The 20,702-nt window shown below is 39.9% G+C and overlaps 1 protein-coding gene across 8 annotated transcripts in view; it reads right to left on the reverse strand.

Annotated features, from left to right (window-relative positions):
- Mecom (MDS1 and EVI1 complex locus) overlaps positions 1 to 20,702 on the reverse strand; it is a 585,775-nt gene that overhangs the window by 30,599 nt on the left and 534,474 nt on the right. For 4 of the 8 annotated variants that reach the window (XM_013016242.1, XM_013016240.1, XM_013016246.1 and 1 more), the window contains 5 exons: positions 18,078 to 18,180; positions 13,287 to 13,503; positions 7,479 to 7,626; positions 6,068 to 6,224; positions 526 to 1,870 (listed from right to left, as the gene is read on the reverse strand). In XM_013016242.1, coding sequence (XP_012871696.1) covers positions 526 to 1,870; positions 6,068 to 6,224; positions 7,479 to 7,626; positions 13,287 to 13,503; positions 18,078 to 18,180 — 1,970 coding nt within the window. The remainder of the gene's footprint in view (positions 1 to 525; positions 1,871 to 6,067; positions 6,225 to 7,478; positions 7,627 to 13,286; positions 13,504 to 18,077; positions 18,181 to 20,702) is intronic. The other 4 variants (XM_013016244.1, XM_013016241.1, XM_013016248.1 and 1 more) reach the window with 3 other exon arrangements.

Raw genomic sequence — 20,702 nt, forward strand, 5'->3', positions numbered from 1 at the left:
TTATATACAAAACTTCTCTGTGACTAATGTTTCATTTAGTTGGGGCTTGTAGGAGATTTATTTAGAAGCATGAGAAATATGTATTAAGGAAGTGGAGTTGAGCTAATGAAGGATTTTGCTGTTGTCTGTCTTATCTTATTCTAAATAACCTGACCCACTTACGCACCCACAAATATCTGCACTAATCCTTCAGGAGCCTCATTCTTCTGCCAGTTGACAATTTGCTTTAAGTACAACCTTCCCCTATTTTCCACTCCCAAAGAAAGTGTTTAAAAAGAAAATTATTGTCAAGGGGAAAAAATTCTATGGGCCTACTCCAAACCCCCAAGTTTAGACACATCCAAAGAAATAAGTCCAAAACTAACGAGCCAACTTTCTGAACAAGAAAGCCAATTGGCCGGCTCCAACAACGCCATTCTCTGTTTTGTGATCATAGTTAAAGATTCTAAGAAGGCCATGGGTTTATCATCCAAAATCTCCCTTCTGGACGTCGGTTCGTATTTCCTCATCTCCCTCCACCCTTACCTGTAGATGGGGTCCATAAAGAAGGGAGTGGGCCTTGCGTGCTGTAAGGAGCTATCTGCGGATGGTCTGGCTTCGGAGTGACTTCCCTTCTTTTCCCCAAATACGTGGTTCTTCCGGGGCTCACTCAGCTTTGTCCCACTGGCTCTACTCCTAGTGCCCATGCTCAGATCCAGGGGCTGGTCCTGGCTGGTGGCTGGTGTGGCCGGAGGCTTGGAGGGGACTTGAGTCAAGGGCTTCTCATCTTTGCGCTTAGTGGTGAGATCAAAGGGGGATTCAGAGACTCCCTTCGGAAGTTTCTTTACTTCATTTGGTGATGGGGGTTCCATTTTCAAAGGTAACGATCTCAAGTCTCTATCAGGAAATGGGTACATGGATTGGGAGAATGCTGGAAAAAATGGGAGGGGAAACATGGAAGGGTAAGGTAAAGCTCCAACTTTTTTGTCTTGCAGCCCCACCAGTCCTGTGGAACCAAAGTATTTTTCAGCAATAGAAGCAATAGCCTTTATAGAATCATTCACAGCTCCTGACACCGCTGTGTGCTCCTCTAAAGATGGTGAGAAAATGGAATGATTGCTGTATTCTTTCTTATTATTTATTGAAGCCAGATTCTGAAGAGGGCTTCCTTTGTCTTTGAACATTTTACCATTTTCTTTACATTTCTCTTTATCACTTTCAAGGTCACTTTCCAGATCAGAGCCCGAGGTTGTCTCCAGGTCACTGCCACTTGGCGTACTGACATCATCAAGGTCACTACTCTCTGACTGGTCACTGATTTTCTCAAGGGGTCCCTCTTCAGAGGACCCCTCGGGCTGCAGCGCCACTGGCTCATTGTCCCCTACAGGTGGGTGTTTAGAGAGTGCCTTCAAAATATCTTGTGTAGCTGGTAGTGTCATGAGGGGACTTTGACTCTTGTTTGACTGTTCAGTACTTGATAGTGCTTTAACAGGAGAGCTAGCAGGTATCAAAGGAGGCCTGTGGTACAACCCGGAAGGAAACAGACCAGGGAAGCTAAAAGAAAATCCAGGAGCTGTTGGAAAGGTAAGACCAGCAGGATGTCTATTGGCGCCAAAATAGTCAGCAAGGCCCGGGTTGGCATGACTCATATTAACCATGGACGTTTTATCCATAGCTGGGTTTCCAGGAAGTGAAATGCTTTGGCCAAAGAATCCACCTGCCGCAAAATGGTTCTTGCCCTCACAAAACCTCCTGTGTTTATTTAAGGAAGACGTAGTGCTGAACATTTGTCCACAGTCTTTGCACTTGATTTGGGTTCTGCAATCAGCATGCATGCGCTTATGACGACAAAGGTTTGAAAACTGAGTATAGGATTTATGGCAGACCTCACCTGTGTACAAACAACAGAAAAGAATCTCAGGCTTTATGGCAATTGCTTCTGAATTTAGCAAGTATCACAACTGGTTCACCCCCAAAAGAACTGCACAAGTGGGAGGTACGTATCTGCGTGCTCCAAACCCACTACGCCCCTCTTCATTAGATCTCAAAGTGAGGCATCAGCCTGACCAATGTCTGAAAGCAGCACAGATATTTCGTATCTGGAGATACCTTTTTCATCCCATTGCGTGAGGCTTCGCATAATATAGGTATGGTCAAATATGTGCGGAATAGTCAAATTCCACCATGCACTGCTTCCCCCACCCTGTTACCTCACTAATAGAGTCTTAAAATTCGAAAGTCTTCCATTAAAGTAAGAAACATCCCCCCCCCCGGTAGTCCTTTAGAATTTTATACCACTTCATAGTTTCTGTTTTGGACACAGCAAATCAAACTCTGCCTTTCCCTCACCCCAACATTTCACCTTTCTTACCCCTCATAGTGGGGAAAGGCCGGTGCCTTCTCTGCCGTGATCTAAGTGGTGGTGTCTCATGCGCTCTCATCATTCACACATCAAAGCCACACAACAATGCACATTGTGTATTCTGAGACTTTTCTGTAACAATCATTTTCATGATTTGAGAAAGACTGACATAATTTACAATGGCTCTATTTTAAGCCTCCAAAGGAAGCTCAATTGAATGTAGCCCATCCTGCACGGCTGGTTCCCATGAACTATGATCACGTCCCCTGACTTCCGCTCACACCAGAAGCTGTGCTAACCTTCCTGCATTTATGAAACCCCCGTCCTTGGGAACCATGTCCCCTTCTTGTCCTATCTTCCTTGCTTATCTCAGGGCTTGACTTCTCCCTGTGATGGCCAGTTATGGGAAGCAGGCAGAATTCTGGGGAATGCTCTGATCCAGAAAGGACATGGCAGTGGGCGAGGCAATGAAATGTCCTTCACTAAGAATTTGCCAATACAGTAGAATGCCTGTGCCTCACACATATGCCAATAGAACTGAGTATAGCTGCAGAGCAGAGCTGAGGACACTTGAGAGCACCCCTTTTCAAAGTAATATCCATTTTACAGTGCCTCAGGATTAGATATTAGTTCTCTAAGCATTTACTTTTCGTTTCACTTTGCTGGGGATGAGTTACTTTCTGTGTAAGCTTATTTGAATGCTTCTGTGTATGTTTAATATATGCAGAAATATGATACACCTTGCTGGTAATTGCAAAACAAATTGATTTTAAGAAATTAAACTGAAGACAGAAGACAACGTTGATTGCTTTCATATGATGCCTTTCAGTGCATAACAGACACCAAAGTCAAGGCAAGAAGAAGTTTGTGAAACTCATGCAAATACGATTTTATAGACTTCAGTCAGTCAAAACCTGACAAAAAATGTATTATTTCACAAATACTCAAACAGAAAATACAAATGTACTTGTTATTATTAAAGCTGCCTTCACGAATGGGACACTGTAAATGTCATGGTAATGGGAAGGGAACAGCTAGGTGACTTCTATTCAAATAATCCTACTAGAATACATGAGCCAAATTCTGTTTTTAAAAGTACATACTGTTTTTCCATATGCCATACATATGTAGAGTACTTAGATTACTGGATAACACATACAAATAACATGATAGAGGGCTAGAAGATCAGACTTTACTAGATTATATTAATTCAGTTATGAGCATCAACAAGGACTAGGAAATGAAGAAACATTGTTGAAATTATATTAATGCACTCACCACATTCACTATACAACATTTCTCCTCTGGGTGCTGAGAAAATGCCTCGATGAGTATTCAACCAATGTGTGAGTTTTTGAAAGGTGTGCAATTTGGGGGGCATGGAAATGCTGCTTTCTATTCTTTCTTCTTACAGGTGGTTGGTCTTAAGAAACTCCAGTTTTGCTCTGTATTGGAGTAACAGCCAGTGCACTTCACTTTCCTGGTGGGACTTTTGGTCTACCATGTGTGCCTAGTCTAAAGACCATAGGTTTTTCAGCACTGAAAGGCTCGGCCTGGGATACCACAAGCCACCAGGCCTCTAGGTTACTCTGGTTCAATTGATATTGAAGTCTATGCTGGGCTATAATTACCTCAGTAATAAGGAATTAGCCAGCAGTTAACGTGGCGTTTTTCTACTTATTAAACAAATTAAGAGGTATTTTGAATATATTCAGTCTATTAGAGCATGTGGTTTCTATTTGGGGAGGCTGGAGGCTCCTTTGCACTGGTTTCTCTGGGCTCAAGCTCTTTGGCACACTGTAATAAGAGACAGTTGCCATAAACACAGCAGTGGGGGTGAGTCATGGTAGGTGGCCTGCTGCTCAGAAATAAATATCAACTCTAGGCGAACCTCCTCTCCTCCAGCCCTCTATACCAACTCCTGATCTTTAAACTCTTTTGTTCAGAAAAGACACGTCTATTATTCATAATTATGCCATAGTTCTTGTCAGATATTATGTTTGAGGAATGCCATCTGATATCTAAATTTACCAATAATGACGAAAAATGCATACGTGGGGAACACTTTATGCCATATGAATGGGAAAGGACAACCTATAATGAGTGAAAGTAAAACCCTTGAATTCAACACTGAATTATAACTGCAGCGCTCAGAGACTCCAAAGATAGAATGTAGTCTGGCTTCTAAGCATAATGAATTAAAGTGGGTGAACGGAATTCCTCATAATCTATTCTCCTCTTTTTTTTTTCTGACCAAAATATCGGAAGACTTACCAACATCTATTTCTGAGGAGTCAGAAATAAATGAACCATTTGATAGTGTATATCTCTAGCCCTTTAAATGTTCGGGGAATTCAACGGCCTGGCATCATGACTGCCTTTTTGAGGAAAGTCTAAATGTTCTGTGTATTTTATTTCCCACCAATTCAACAAAGCTTTCCCCAGGGAGACTGGAGCACCCTTTTCTTTGTCTTCTAGTCCGCTTCACTCCACCCAGGGAACAAAATAGCTGCACAAAACAGAATTCTGGTATGTGCTGGAAACAGAAAGAAAATCTCTCTTGATACTTGGAAACACAAAAGAAGACTGTGTGTCAGGGCAAAGATTGGACAGAGTTCATCTCTGGCATCTCCATACTGGCACTGAAAATTAGCTTTTCTTCTACCAGGTCCTATGGTAGGTTTCATATACCTACTGCAAAACATTAGCATTTTTCAGAAAACCTTTTTCAAGGAGCTTCCAAATCAGGGGTATTGCCAAGTACCGAGCAGGATTCAATAGATTCCTATTCATATCTACATCCAAAATCAGTGTTGAAGCTTATAGCACAACACAATGAGTTCCTGTATGAATACACCTAACTGAGCAAGGGGAAAAGAAAGCCTAGAGTTGCTGGTTAGATGGACAAAGAAAAGCAGATTTTCTTTATGAAACATTTCTGTGTAACTTGGAGAACAGGAGAGAGTTTGAAGAAGCAAATGAGGGCCAAGTTTGACTTGACTTGAAATGTCTGAAAGTGATCTGTGCTGAGATGCTTTAAGAAGTGGGGGTCAGAAAGCACACTGCTTTAGTGCAAGGGTAGGAGAGGCAGCTTGTCCAGCATCAATGGGAAAACGTTCTGCTTTCCATGTCACAGGGAACTTTGATCTGCAGCCCGTGTGTGGCAACAATGGGTAGATTAAAGAAAGTTTGACTCCATCTCTCAGCACACATACACCCAGACCATACACGCAGTCCTAAGCCGACTTGCCAGGTGGGGTTTTTCCAGTGCTTTCTGATCCCAAACAGGTTTCTAATCACTTCATCTCGGTGAGTGATATCTGTTATTTGTTGTCTTTACAAAGCCATGAACATTTACAGTGTGAGACAAATCTGGTTGTCTCGATTAAATCTTACAACCCAGGGAGCCTTCCCTTTCATTATTTAACAACTTCTCTTCTCTTTACCTGTTATTGATTTCATCTAAAAGAAAAACACCCCAGGGATTATAGACAAAATACCATGGATCTGGTTATTTCAAAAAAAAAAAAAAGGATTTTCTTGGGAGAGAGAAAATAACCCTACTATATTGGACCATAAACAGCTATTCCAGCAACCCCCACCCCCTCCTCCCTGCCCCTATTGGCCATGTGTGGCCACTTTCCTGCCCACAGTGCCTTTTGGAGGAAAGACAGATGCAGGAAGGCGGCTGGGAGTGTTAAAAACAAAAACACAAAAAAAACTTACAGATAAAGGGCTTCACACTGCTGTGGATGTGCTTGTGTTGTTTGAGGCCTGATGACGTGGCAAACGTTTTACCACACTCAGGGCAAGCATGGGCCCGGGCACCAACATGCTGAGAGCGAATGTGCCGCTGTAGGTTGCTAGGGTCCGTGAACACCTGCTAGGAAATGAGTACTGATTAATCCAGAAACTTAGTTCAAAGACACAATCAAGAACACCAGGGATGGTTCAAGAAGGAGTTTTGGTTTATTTATTTGTCCTCTCTCCATTCAAGAACAAAAAGAAATAAATAATATCAGATTTCCAAAGTGTAATCTCCATTGTGGTAAGAACTGACAATTAACCAGCCCTGAATGCCTAACAGAGAGTGTCAGTTGGTATTCCTGATCCCATTGACAGAAAAGGAAAAAAAAGGAACATTGCAATCAGGGCATATTTAAGCCTCATTGCATCCCATTTACAGTGATTTGAGTTAAATAATGAAACGCTGATCATACCATTATTAAAACTCGGTTTTTGCTCTCTTCACTTTTTAATGAATAAGTATCATTGGAGGCAAAATGTGGAAGATATGGACTAAAGCGCCAAAATCTATTTTTCCTAGGGGACTGAATTCCACCAAGGCATTTCAGTAAGTTACCAGCAAACTAAAACTTATTTTTAAAATACTGCATTAATAAAAAATGAAAAAGCCCCTCTAACACATCCAGGAAGAAAGCATTCCTAAAGATGAATTTCAAATGTCACAATTTCCACTTGCATAAGAAAAAGGTATTCAATGCTATTAACAATTTTTGGAGACAGAAATCAACTTTAATGATGCCCGGGATATTTTTGAGTTAATTGGAATACGTAAAACACAATCACAGTTGTAGCTTAAATGGAGCACGGTTGTATTATTCAACACTGGTCACTAAGACAGAGGCTTTATACTTCGCAATTAGGCCCAAGTTGTGATTTATACAAGGTCTTAGATGGAAAAATCTGCAGATGTAGGAGTCTCCTATTCTTTCTGAACAGGCATTCAGAAACTTTATGCAACTTCCTGGCAAATTGCTATTAAAAGAAATCAGTAATGTGCACTGGATAAAGTTTTCATTCCCTGTAAGGCCATAAAACAACCCCAGTGCTGGCAAGTCAGTAGCGGAACCAGGAATTTACCAAGGATGTCTAACACCTAGTTCTGGAACTCACCATTAAGCCTCACTTCCTCCCTTACAAAAATAGAAGGATACTCACTAAGTGTTTTTATACACTTCACTAATGTCTTTTAGCATACAACACTCAGCCTACTTTTCTCAAGATATTTATAGTTTCCCCTCTCAAGGCTTGTTTTCATATAACATAGCAAGTGATGGATTAAGAGAGAGCAGGATGACAGAGAGAGGCCAAGTAGCCTACAAATTCACTGTACCTTGGCACAGTTTTCACATTCATAGTGCTTTCCGCTGTCATGTGACATCTGGTGGCGAATCAAATTGGACTTCCAGTTGAACGCCTTGGGACACTGATCACACTTGTACTCACGCTCTTCAGTATGAGACAGCATGTGTTTCTCCAAGCTGTGAAGAGAACAGTTGATTTCGTAAGACAGGCTTACAAGAAACACATTCATAAACAGAATGCTGTGTTCTTACACATCCAACTGGCAGTGTAAGAATTTAGAGGGAATAGAGGCCGAGGTAAGAAGGAGGATAGAGAAAAACAGGCTTAAAATTACATTTTATGTTTCCTGGACTGTGTCTCCCACCAGTACCATGAAGTGGCTCTGCTTGTTGGAAATAAATGTGATAGAGTTAGCAAAGATCATCTGGCAACCAGAGCCTGATAAACAATGAATTATTTGTCCAGTTCTGGATTCCCTTCACAATTCTTACAGCACTACATATTGCTAATGTCTACTTCACTCAAGCACAAAAACTCAAACAGAAAATGCCAAAGAGCACAAAGCCAGGATCCTGTCTGATATACATAATCTCTAGATGGAGAAAGTATTAATATTTCTAGCTATGTCATCATAAAAGAAAGAGCTGTGAGCTATCTATTCAAAAAGAAAGTTTCAATGTTTCTGATGGGATGGATAGATAGATGGACGGATGGATGAATGGATGGATGGATGTTTGGGTGTTGGTCCGGGTAGACGGATGGATATTTTTATTTAGATGATAACATAGACATAGACACATACATACATATAGATGTGTTTACATACACCATACCTGGAACTTATAAATTACAAAGGAAGGTATATATAAGTAAATTCACAATATAAGCCAAAGTAGGAAAAACATGGTTATGTTTCTCACAAGATAGCTTGTTTTGTTTTAATGTTTAAAATACCTCAAGATTTTTCTCTGTATGAATCTGCACGAATTTAATGAAAAGCAAATATGTATTGCTGTATTATAGATGATGTTTTTTCTTTATTAAATACAAACACAAGTAATACTCATACACTGCACCCAATTTTAGTAACCAGGGCTCTTTAGAGAAATCACTTATTGCAAACCAAATGCAATACATAAGATGGGTTCTGAGTATTTCATTATTGCACAGAACAAGAACCTTACAGATAATGTCAAAAGAATTTGATGCCAATGTGAAGAGCTACCCAGTGACCAAAGGTAGACCAAATTAAGCATCAACAGCAATAAGTCATTTGACAGTAATAATATTCAGAACACACAGATACCCATAGAGGATACTAAGAAGCCAAATTATCATTCTGAAAGCAGAGGGGAAATATGCATGTATTGTGTTTCCTATACAAGCTGTGCTTTAGGGTGATGAAGTAGACAATGAAAATTTCTTTCCACAGAATGAAGTAGAAGAAAACAAATTGTTTAAATAGGGATCCAGGTGGATCCATTGCAACAATGAAATGCACAAGATGCTATGTTGAAAAACAAACTTTACAACTTTGGCAGGGCGGGTAGGGGAGGGGAGTGTAGTTGTGGAGATGGGAGGGATGGTAAGGGAAAAACAAAGGAGGAGGCAACAATGCTTATAAGAAATGTACTCATTACCTTGCTCATGTAATTGTAACCCTTCTGTATGGTATTTTCATAATAAAAATTTATTAATAAAAAAGATAAGTGATGAAAGAATGACAGAATTCATGACATTGTTTTGTAGCCCTTAAAGGATGAGTGAATATAGGCAATCCTTTGCCTACCTACTGATGGAAAGAATATAGCATCCATCGAACTTTCTTTCAAACCGAAATCTCACCTAAGGCTAGGGATGTAATTTTCAGTTTATGCAGAATAGTGGGAATAGACAAAGACGTTAAACACCACCAAGGGTATATAATCAGCAGGAGCCAGAGAAAATGCTTCAGAAAAGCTCTCCATTTCTTCCATAGTTCTATAGTATATGATTTAGACAGAGAAGAGAAAGAGAGAACTTTACATTCAAGATTCAATTAGCGCTGGGAAAGTGGCTCAGTGGTAGAGCGCTTGCCTTGCATGCCTGAGGCCCTGGGTTCGATTCCCCAGCACCACATAAGCAAAAAGAAAAAAAAGTTGGAAGTGGCGCTGTGGCTCAAGTGGTAGAGCGCTAGCCTTGAGCTGAAGAGCTGACGGACAGCGCCCAGCCCTGAGTTCAGGCCCCACGACCGAACCCCCCCCAAAAAAAAGAATCAATTAGCTCAATTAAGACCTTTGTGCACCAAGAATACATTCCCCAGTGGTTGTGGTGTGGGACAGGAGTATTCGCAAGAAATCTGCAGAAATTAGAAGTACTTTTCCCACACTTTTTTTCTTCCCTGGCTTCCTCCCAACAGCTCTTTTCAAATTGGCACATGAACTTCGTTTGCCTGTGAGTCGTTGAGTTGGAAATGCTATTCTATTAGAGCACCAATGGCAGTATCTCCAATAAACAGAAGGCGCCAGGAGAAACAAGCGTCAGGAGCCTTAAGAAAAGGTGTATCTTTTATCCACACTACAACCCTCTGTATGTTACCAAAGGTGAAATGCTAACAAAAGAGTTAAAAGAGCTATCAGGAAGTGGAGTTAACTCTGAATGGAGTCAGGGACATCCTCCAAAGTCATTGATCTCAATTCTCACAACCTGTCCTCAGCAACTTATACAGGCAAGCCATTTTCTGATCATCCACTCCATTGTGCGGTGCGTCAAAGCTGGGCCAAAGCTGGGCCTGTCGGTTGAGTTTTATTCCTTGTCCGAAATCCAAAGACACAGTATAGTTCTCAGGGAGTATAATTAGAACATGGTACTCGAGGAGGTGAGAGGGGGCATGGCAAAGCAAGGGCATTTTTTTTTCTTTGCTTCTTTTAATCTAGCGTAAAGACCATATTGTTCCAAAGCACTGTAAACTGCCAGCTAACCAGTGATTAAAAACAAAAAGAAGGGAAAACATGCAGGGAGGCATAGGACTGAGAGAGAAGGGACGAAAAATGGTTTGGGTGATGCAGACCAAGGTGCACTGTACTCATACACTGACATGTTGAACTGAAACATCTTTGTCCAACTACTAAAAAATAATCCAAAAGAATAAAACTTAAAAGCACATCAAAAAGAAGGGCAAAAACAAGTTCTCACAAAAGCAACTGTGGTTTGCCTTCCTAAGTACTGAATCACTTAGTCACCAGAGATGTTTCTTCACTTTTCATATAATTTCAAACTAATTTATAGAATATGGCTTGGCCTTTAGTTGTTTGTTCATTGTTTTTTCATTTTGTGTGTGTGTGTGTGTGTGTGTGTGTGTGTGTGTGTGTGTGTGTGTGTGTGTCAGTCATGGGGCTTGAACTCTGGGCCTGGGTGCTGTCCCCGAGCTCTTCAGCTCAACACGAGTTCTCTACCACTTGAGCCACAGCGCCACTCCCGGTTTTCAGGTGGTTAATTGGAGAGAAAAGTGTCACAGACTTCCCTGCTCGGGCTGGCTTTGAACTGAAATCCTCAGATTTCAGCCTCCTGAGTAGCTAGAATTGAAGACTGAGGCCTGACTCGATCTTTCTGTGCATCCTTTTCTCAAGATTTTAGAAGACAGAGACCAGAAGATTGTGTCATGCCAAGAAAGGAATTTCCATTTGTTGAAAAAAAAATCAAGCACCTTTACAACATTGTAGCATTCAGTAAAGTGGAAAATACTCAGAGAATGGATGCAGGCTCTGCATAGTGATACCTGCAGGTGCCATCTGGAGGATCGATGTCCAGTTCCAGGAAGGCATGGTTTATATCTAGCTGGATGGCCAATTTCGGGGAGTTCACCTGTTGTTTTCCACTAAATGTTTGATAAAAAGCAACTAAACAGATGGGGCTCACTCTATAAGTAGAACTGACTCAGTTTCGAAGAAGGATAGACCAGTAGCTTTGTCTACCTACAACATGCTGCTGTACACTTTGAAAAGAAGTAAGAACTGCATTTTACATCTAGTCTGCCAAGGTTTGCATTCATAATGGTGTTCGTTATTGTTGATAATAAAATTTAAAAAATATGCTTACATTCTGGCTATGGCTTTTCAATGTAAATACTTTCTGTACTCATTAGGGCTTACTAGTTTCATTTGTTTTATTTAAGTGTGATTATAGGTGACAGGATGTAATCTTTTTGTGAGAAACTCAAATTTAACCCAACATATGTAAAAGACATTTTCTATGCAGATATACACTACATGGTACAGATGAGTTTAAAGGGTGCTAAGAAAGCCCTTTTATTCCCTAAAAAGATTTTTCCCTTATTAACTAAACTTATGCTGAAATTTTGCAAGCCAGAAATACATTCATTTGACACAACCTTTTCAAGGAAGAAATTATACTTAATGCCTGTTCGTCATGGATGCCTTTAAGGTCAATTACCAACCTATATGACATCTTTCCTATGACAGACCTAGTCAAGAGGAGAGGACTTAGGGCAGCAAATGGAGGGAAAGGAGCCATTAGGAAAGAAAAGAAACAAATGGCCAAATGAAACACATGAGTGTGAAGGCGTAACTCTGAGCAATTCACATTCTTGAGTAAGATCTGTTGCTCTGCCACCCCACCATTGCACTACAACGATGTTCTGTTCACCTGAAACTAATTATACATTCCAAGGACCCTGTCTAGAGTTAAAAGCCAATACAATTATTAAAGTTGTGGGCTGAGAAAAAAAGGATTAGATAAAAACAAAATAAAAACCTGTTTACTAGCTACTTACTACCCTGGTCATAGATGAACATTTTGTAGCACAATTTTAACACCATTTTCAAAGTAATGCTGTGTTCTGCAATTGAAATGTTTAAGTGTTCTTAAGTTAAATTCACAGAACTGTGAAGAGTAAATGAATAATTGGCACATTGTTTTCCTTTCCTAAAAAATAATTTAAAGAATTACACCACTTAGATTCTTGTATTTCTCTATTTTTTTTAACTTTTAGGAAATATAACACTCAGAAACTGTGCATTCTCTTATTCTCTTATATATGTGCAGTTTCCATAGATATTTAAACTCAATGACTCTATTATACTGTTCTGTTAAAAGGCTTATCCATTTGGTGATAGTGGTTCATAGCTGTAGTATCTATTCAGGAGGCTGAGATCTGAGGATCAAGGCTAGAAGCCAGCCTTAGGCTGGAAAATCCTTATGACTCTAATCTCCATTTAGCCACCAAAAGGCTAGAAGTAGAGTTGTAGCTGAAGTAGTAGAGTGTTAGCCTTGAGCAAAAAATAGCTATGGGACAGCATCCAGGCCCTGAGGTTCAAACCCTAGGGCTGTCACACACACACAAATTATCCATCTTAATTGAATGAGTACTAGATTCAATCTTTTTAAAATCATCTAAGTGTAGTTAGCTATTGTTTTAGTGTTTCATGACATATGACTAATTCATTCCCCCTCCCCCCTCCACCCCACCCCCCGCACTGTGGAATTTTTCCATTAAATCATCATTCTCTTAAAGTTAAGACTTCCAAATAACACAAATTAAATAATAATATGTACAGGCTGGTAGCACACTGGCCTAGCATGCACAAGGTACTAAATAAATAAATAAATAAATTCCTGTCTTCTTCTTGACAACTACATAATAATTCCAACATCCCTGTAAATACTTTACAAATGTCCCTTCCGAGGGGTTGGGGACTTTTCCAATAATATCCCTAGCATGTCTGGCTAGTTCATTGCTGCTCCGAATTTCTCAACTGAGGACATTCTCAAAATACAGTAAAACATTTTCTTGCAGAGTAAATCCACCAGGTTTGTGGTACCCTATGCCATCTCTAACCTTTGTGAGTCGGGGAAGGCCTGGTCACATTCCTTACACTCCTGGATGGCGTGTATCTCTCGGAGCTCATTCTCACTTTCCAGTTTCTGTTGGAAGTCCTCTTCCACCATGGAGAATGCGGAGTGAGGCGTGCTGCACGGGAACTTTTGGTGGTCTGCTAGTTCAGCCTTGGATTCAAAGAGCTGGTCACAGTCCTCACACCGATACTGCCGTTCTTCTGTGAAAACAATTTTGGTGTTACTAGTATTTCAGTGGTCTGCTGCCATAAGCCAGATCTTATTGAGATACACAACACATAATTGGAATTATTATCAGTTCTTCAGACAATCAATTTTAACATGGAGAGAAGTAAAATATGTAAATACAGAATCCAGAAGAATAACTAAACATTTATTGTGGCTATAGTATACCCTTCTGATCAAATTAGATGATTAAATCTTTCTAGGTTTGGAGAACACTGACACTAACAATGTTCATATATTGATCATCATCGTTTTCCCAAGCCAGGACATGGATGGCCACTATTCCTTAAAACCCAAGTATGGGAAATGGTGGGTCTGATGTGTAACCCAAGTTTCAATAAAGGCTCAGAGAAGTTAGCGAATCAGTCAAGAAGTGTAGATCCAACAAGTTCCCATCAGAATTTGAACCTTTTTCTGCCCCACTCACTCCTTTCTAGGCCAATGCCATATTACATAGTGGGTATAGGCATCACTCAGACGCTACCTGAGCCCGCTTAAGCCTGTTACTCACAGTAAACTTGGCTATACATCAATATCCAACATCACTTAGAATGGAGCACAGAATATTTTTATTCCCCTTCAGGGTTAATTTATGACTCCAGGGCCAGTGCTCATGGACACAGCTTTGTTAAGTAGTAAGCATACAATGAATTTGTGTTTTAGATCAGTAAGTGAGTGTGAGTAAATGAACTTGATAGAAACTAGAGATAATGGTATTATCGGGAGTCAGGTAGGGATGGTATTGTTTCTACCTTTTTCTTTGCTCATAAGCTGCTATGAGGCCACTCTGTACAGGTCACATAGATAGAGCCACAGAAAACTTAAAAACAGCTCATGATGCTGAAAAGCACCGATAGCAGACCATGTGACACAGGTGCTGTTTTGTACACTGGAGTCAAGGAAGAGGTTACTGCTCAGTTATTCATTGACTATATGTTGTTGAGGAAATATTTTAGCCATCTACCAAATATCAGACTCATTGCTAGGGAAATATTCAAGAAACTCAAGGGAATACACATATAAATTAGAAACATTGTATTTTATGATAGATGCATGCAAAAAAAAAAACAAGAGAATTCCAGAAAGGAAAGACAACGTTAGAAAGTGAACAATGGAAATCCACTGACCCTGAATAAAGATGACAAAAAGGAAGCTCACGGAAAGCTGATGAGAAGTAGGAGGTGAGTGAGGAGTCCATCTGATTAAAGTAATGTGCACCACAAAGATGTGAAATACCATGGTGAAACCCCTTTAAACAATTAGTATACACCAAAATATAAAATCAATGAGAAGATGTAAAACAAGTTCTGTGATAGGAGCTATTGGTAGAAAGGAGGGCAAACAGAGGTGAAGGAAGGTGAATATGATCAAAATACTTTCACATATGTGTGAAGATGTAAGAATGAAACTGTTGAGTTTTGCTTTGGGAAGGTAGGGCTGAAGGTAAGTGATGGACAGGGGAGTCTGATTGATGTACATCTTATGTATATATGCACATATATGTCCATATATATGAACATCTTTGTACAATTAAAATGAAGAACATGGCACAGTTATGGAAAGGGAGAACTGTAGTAAAGCACGATGGGAGATTATAGGGGGCATGAAATGAGGGGTGGAAATGAAATCAGAGAGGGTGCCAAGTCATGAGGGTTTTTTTTTTTTTAGGTTCATGTTTAGAGGAAATAGAAAGCCACTGAAAGTTGGAAAGTAAGGATGTGTTAAGGATTGGATTTTAGAATAGTTGTAGTATGACAAGCCAGCAAAGAGGCTTTACTGGGTCCTGATGACATTTAAGACACTGGTCTAGTTTGAAGTAGGCCAGTGACAGTGGGGCTAACCCATAAAGAAATTAGTACATACATTCCATCACTTGTCAACCTTCCATGTAGATAGGTAAGGAAGAGGGGGTATTCTAAAATGTATCTTCTCAGCTCTGCAAACAGAAATCTCAGGGATATTTACCAGTTAGAAGAAGCACTTTCTACAGTCTGTGACAGTTTTTATACACTTGAGATATGTATTTAGATCTCAGCCAAGAGTCCAAACAAAAACAGAACTTCTAGACCACTGGATGGATACAAGGCAAAGCTTAAGGTGGTAGAGACAGCGAAGACCTAGCTGTGAAGAATAATTTCCACAGCCAATGAATGGATAAAAATAAAAGTGTGGTGCTTACACAATGGCATATTATTCTGCAATAAAGGAGAATTAAATTATACAGTACAATGTATGGAATTGGAGATTATCATGTTGTCCAAGGTAAGCCAAGCTCAGAAAAAAATGTGCTCATACCTAGAGTCTAGACCTAAAATATAATAATAATAATAATTATAATAGTAGTAGTAGTAACATCATTGAAAAGGGGAGACTATTCGGGAGTATGATCAATGGGACAGGATGGGAAAAAGCAAAGCGTGATAGAAGGTAAATAAAATAGAGATGTATTATATATTATGAAAATAGCATTAGTGAAACCCACTAAAATCTGTTAAAAATGAGAGAGAATAAAAAAGGTGATTATCAAAGAGTAAAATAGATAATTTGATCAAAGTACACTGTGGCTCTCTGTAACTATCACAATAAAATTACTTTGCACCATTAGTTTATGCTTATAAAAATGTTTTAGAAAAGACTACTGACTCTACCACTTATTAACTATCCAGTCTTACTAATTAATTTAGTCTGAGTATAATTCCCCTCTCATAGGTTTTTAACCATTTGTACAAGACTAAAGGAGACAATACAGAGAAAATATATGAGATGCAGTGTGGAATGTGTGTGTATGTGGTGTCTCTTTTCTCATGGTAAATCTTAGAAGTAAAAAATTTAAATACCATTTAAAAATACAATATATGGCCAATTATCATTTGATAGCCTATGGATAGCTATGGACACGACACACTGAAAACAAGAAGCAACAAATAGGGGCTGGGAAGGTAGCTCAGTGGTACAGTGCTTGCCTGGCATGCATGAGGCTCTGGGTTCGATTCCTCAGCACCATATAAGCAGAAAAAGCCAGAAGTGGAGCTATGGCTCAAGTGGTAGGCTCTAGCCTTGAGCTGAAGAGCTTAAGGACAGCGCCCAAGGCCAGAGTTCAGGTCCCATCACCAAAAAAAAAAAAAAAAAGCAGCAATGAATAGTTGAAGAATGTTTTAAAGGGAGGTAATTTATGAATGGTAGCCCCTAAAAGAGAAATAGTCTCTTCTGTGTAGGCCTTATGTGACTAGCAAATTAATCATCTCAAAAACTGTGTTCAAGCATTTTAGATCTCATGCTCACAGAGGAATTATGCATTACAGATTATATTATTATCATTAATGACCCCCACCCTACCCCAGTACCAGTTCCCAGTGCATCCACTCTTCCAGGCTAAGAACTCAGGTTTCTAAGTGAGAGTTTCCAAAATAAGAAGGAAAACCAACAGATATCCAGTTGGTATAACCTATAAAGAGGCAGAATATTTCATAGGACATGGAAAAATATTCAAATAAAGATGGTCAGTCAATAATAACCATTTCCTTCACAGGAGACAAAAGCAAAAGCTCAGCTCCCTTCCTTCTAGAATGTGGAAACCTGATCTCTCCTGTAGTCTGGGACCGGCAACTCTTTCCAACCACAAAATAGTCTAAGGCCACCACTCCATGATGTCGAATCAAATCGGATTATATTAAAAGAGAAATAAGAAAAAGAAAATATATTAAATTTTCAGCTCAATGATTCTCTTGCATTACCAACACAAGCAGAGTTTTCCAGTCATCTGAACTGAACAGTGGTCACTAATCATGACTGTTCATTGCTCCTTGCACTTCTTCTGATTTAGAATAAGCTCCAGCAAAGATCTGATTCTAAAATTTCCTCATCTGTACTTTTTTTCAGTGTCTTCCTTTGCCCCTCCCATAGAGTCACAATGGCTTGAATTTTACTCACTTCACCCAGCAACAGAGCAATAGATGGGAGAAACATCTGCTAGATTTAGGAAAGCTCAAAGCCAAGCTCTCTGAGATAATTCTTACACAACAGTCCATAGCGTAGACAGAAGTCTGAAGGTGATGTTTCCATTCACATATTTCAAATTCCTCAACACATGCTCTTCAGGGAAGAACTCTGATTACTTTACCTTGTCCATATTAGCCAGTGGTCAGTACAGGCAAATGGACCCTCCCAAGAAAACAGATTCCTCAAAAATGATGTTGAGGGTCTCATTCCTGCCGTCCTAGCTATTCAGGAAGAAGGCAGAGAGCTGAGAATTATAGTTCAAAGCCAGTCTAGACAAGAAAGTTTTTAAGACTCTTATCTCCAATGAACCAGCAAAAATCCAGAAATGGAACTATAGCTCAAGTAGCAAGAGCACCAGCCTGGAGCAAAAAAAAAAAAAGCCGACCAAAAACATGAGGCCTTGAGTTCAAGCCCTAGTACCAACACCCAAAAAGATAAAATAATAATCATGCTGAAAGCTCTTGATAAAGAAACACCAGCCCCTTCCAGATGTTGTGCCCCAGCCACCCAAGGCAGGTGGCTGGAGGGCACTGGAGGGCGTGGCACTCACCGTGGATGTGGGGCGCCATGGTTTCATGGGAATAGTCCTCACTCTTCATGAACAGCAGGAGTTCTTCCCCAGGTGCGATGTCTGCCACTACTCTATAGAATATCTTCAAGGACCAAAAGGGCAGAAGGCAGGGAAAAGACACAGAGAAGGGACTATTAGCAAAAGGCAGGATACGCGCTCGTGTGCGCTCGTGCACACACACACACACACACACACATAGCTGTACACTTTATTCTTATCTCAATAAACAAGACTCCTTGTATTTTTTAATCAAATGCATCGATCATTTTGGTTTCAAGCACTCAAAAACAACCCTCCCTAAGAAACAGAAAGCTCTTACACCAGTTCATAAATCTTTTCCAAATCCTACTCACTTCACAAATCACATTTTCTTGCTAGCAGGCTTGCTGTGTCACATTTAGCCTGTGTAATGTTTAACGAAGAACTTTCCCTTCTCTGAATTCCTCCAAGCACCGAGGGAACCACCCACACAGAGCCGAGTCCTGTCTTGTAATAGCCAGAAATAGGTCAGCTCACCTTGAGCTGCCCTCTCTGAGCAAGATAGCAAAAGTAAGACCTTCTCAATAAGGTGTTGTAAAGGGCACATGACGTAAGAAACAGGTTGGCTCTCCAGAGAACAGAGTCATAGGAGAAGCTTGCCTTCTAAACACGAAAGCCCTCTTCTACCGGTCAGAGGGGAGGCTGGCATACCTTGGTCTTGGCCTTCCCCCTTCCCTGATGGCCACTCTTTGAAAGCAAGCTTTATAACTCTAATTGATTTTTTTATCAGGCTGGGGTAGGTGACAGTGCTTATTTCCTTGCTTTTTAGCAACGTGCTCATGAGAGAAAGGATCAAATCCACCTGTTACTGACTGGAAAGCAAGATGGAAAAACCTGAGATTTCCAAGAGCTGCTACAGATTCTGGTGCAGCTCAGTGACTTGGTCAATCACTACCCAGTACCCAAGCCTGGGCACTAGTCTCTTCAGTGACAAAAGCATTTCAGCATAAGATTCTTCAAGATGTTTATTCCTTGTGCTCAACAATAGTCTTAGGTTTTTTTTTATTGTATACGAAGATTATTAAACAACAATTACACAACCAGATAAAAAAGTTTTTGGAAGAGTAAAGTTGTAGAATTAACTACTGAAAATGAGAACCATTACTTTCTGCCACAGTATCATTGTAAAAACTTCCCAAATTTGGAGAAAGAGACTTCTTTCCTCACACAGTGTCACCAGCGAAGGGTTTTTATTCTCTCTCAATCCAACCAGAGTAAGCAAGCAAGGGATTGTGTGTGGGAGAGAGAATGGAGAAGAAAGGAAGGAAAGAAGGAAGGAAGGAAGGAGGGAGGGAAGGAAGGAAGGAAGGAAAGAAGGGATGGGAGGGAGGGAAGGAGAGGAGGGAGGGAGGGAGGGAGGGAGGGAGGGAAAAAGAAAGAGAGGGAGAATGAAGGAAGGGAGGGAGGGAAGGAAGAAAGGAAGACAGAGCCAGGTTCTAAACACCTGGGTACACACACACACACACACACACACACACACACATTCCTCCCCCACCCCACACACACCAGCAGAAACAAGACAAAATGAGGAGAAAAAATCATGCATTAGAAACATAACCAAGGAAAGAAAGGGTTGCTTCTTAACTACAATGTCTCATGATGTTAGCTTGGTATTTCAAATTGAGAAAAGCTGATCTATGAATAACTTAGAAAATCAGCAGAAATGCTCATACTTTATGTCTATTTGTCTATTTGTTTGTTTTCTGAAAGGCTGAAGAATTAAATGTAAGTATGTGCCCCTTTTACTCCAGTAGGTGGCTCTAAAGTCCAATTGTTTATTTTTCTATAAAGAAACCAGAGCACAAAATTGTGCTAAATTTGAAAAATACCTCCAGGAGAAATGTGTTCTTCTTAGTTTCTTTCTTGTCATAATGAATTAATTCTTTTTCATCCAATAATACTTTAACTAACCAACGTTCCTTTAGAGAATGCAATGTAAATCTTAAAAGTATTAGTCTACCATGTTGTAATATAACCTTGGATTCTTTGTATCTATCTAAAGATAGAATCCAGACCATCAGGAAAATTGTTCCTCATTATGTGCTGCTCCTACGAACAAAACAAAATCTAATGTCCAATCCTCACTTTGGAGATGCACAAGTAGAAATAGCCCTGCCCCAAAAGTTAACAGATTAAAGAAAAATATTAAGTTTCCTTTTTCCCCTAAACCTTCCAGTTAAATACTTATTGAACGGAATGAAATACTGTTTTATTCCGCAGTTCTATTTCCCTTTAGAAAACAATAGACTGCTCTCAACAGTTTTGAATCACCTCTTTTTTTTTTTGGCATCTCTTACAAGGCTTAACTTATTAGTTTCCTTTCCAACAACATGTTGACATTTGAATTGTGACATATTAGAACTTTTCGGTGGCTTCTCGGAAATAGTGAGGTTAGAGACACAATAGCCTGCGAGACAGTAAAGCAGCTGTAATTGTCTGTTGGAAAATGCTTAGACACACATTCCAGGTCGTTTTAAGAAAGTATTATGATATCATTATTTCTTGGTAGTTCACTATTAATCACGTCTCTTTTAATTCCATTTTAGATTTATTCAATCCAGTGTG

Source organism: Dipodomys ordii, unplaced genomic scaffold (genome assembly GCF_000151885.1).
Source record: "Dipodomys ordii isolate 6190 unplaced genomic scaffold, Dord_2.0 Scaffold30, whole genome shotgun sequence".
NCBI lineage: Eukaryota > Metazoa > Chordata > Mammalia > Rodentia > Heteromyidae > Dipodomys > Dipodomys ordii.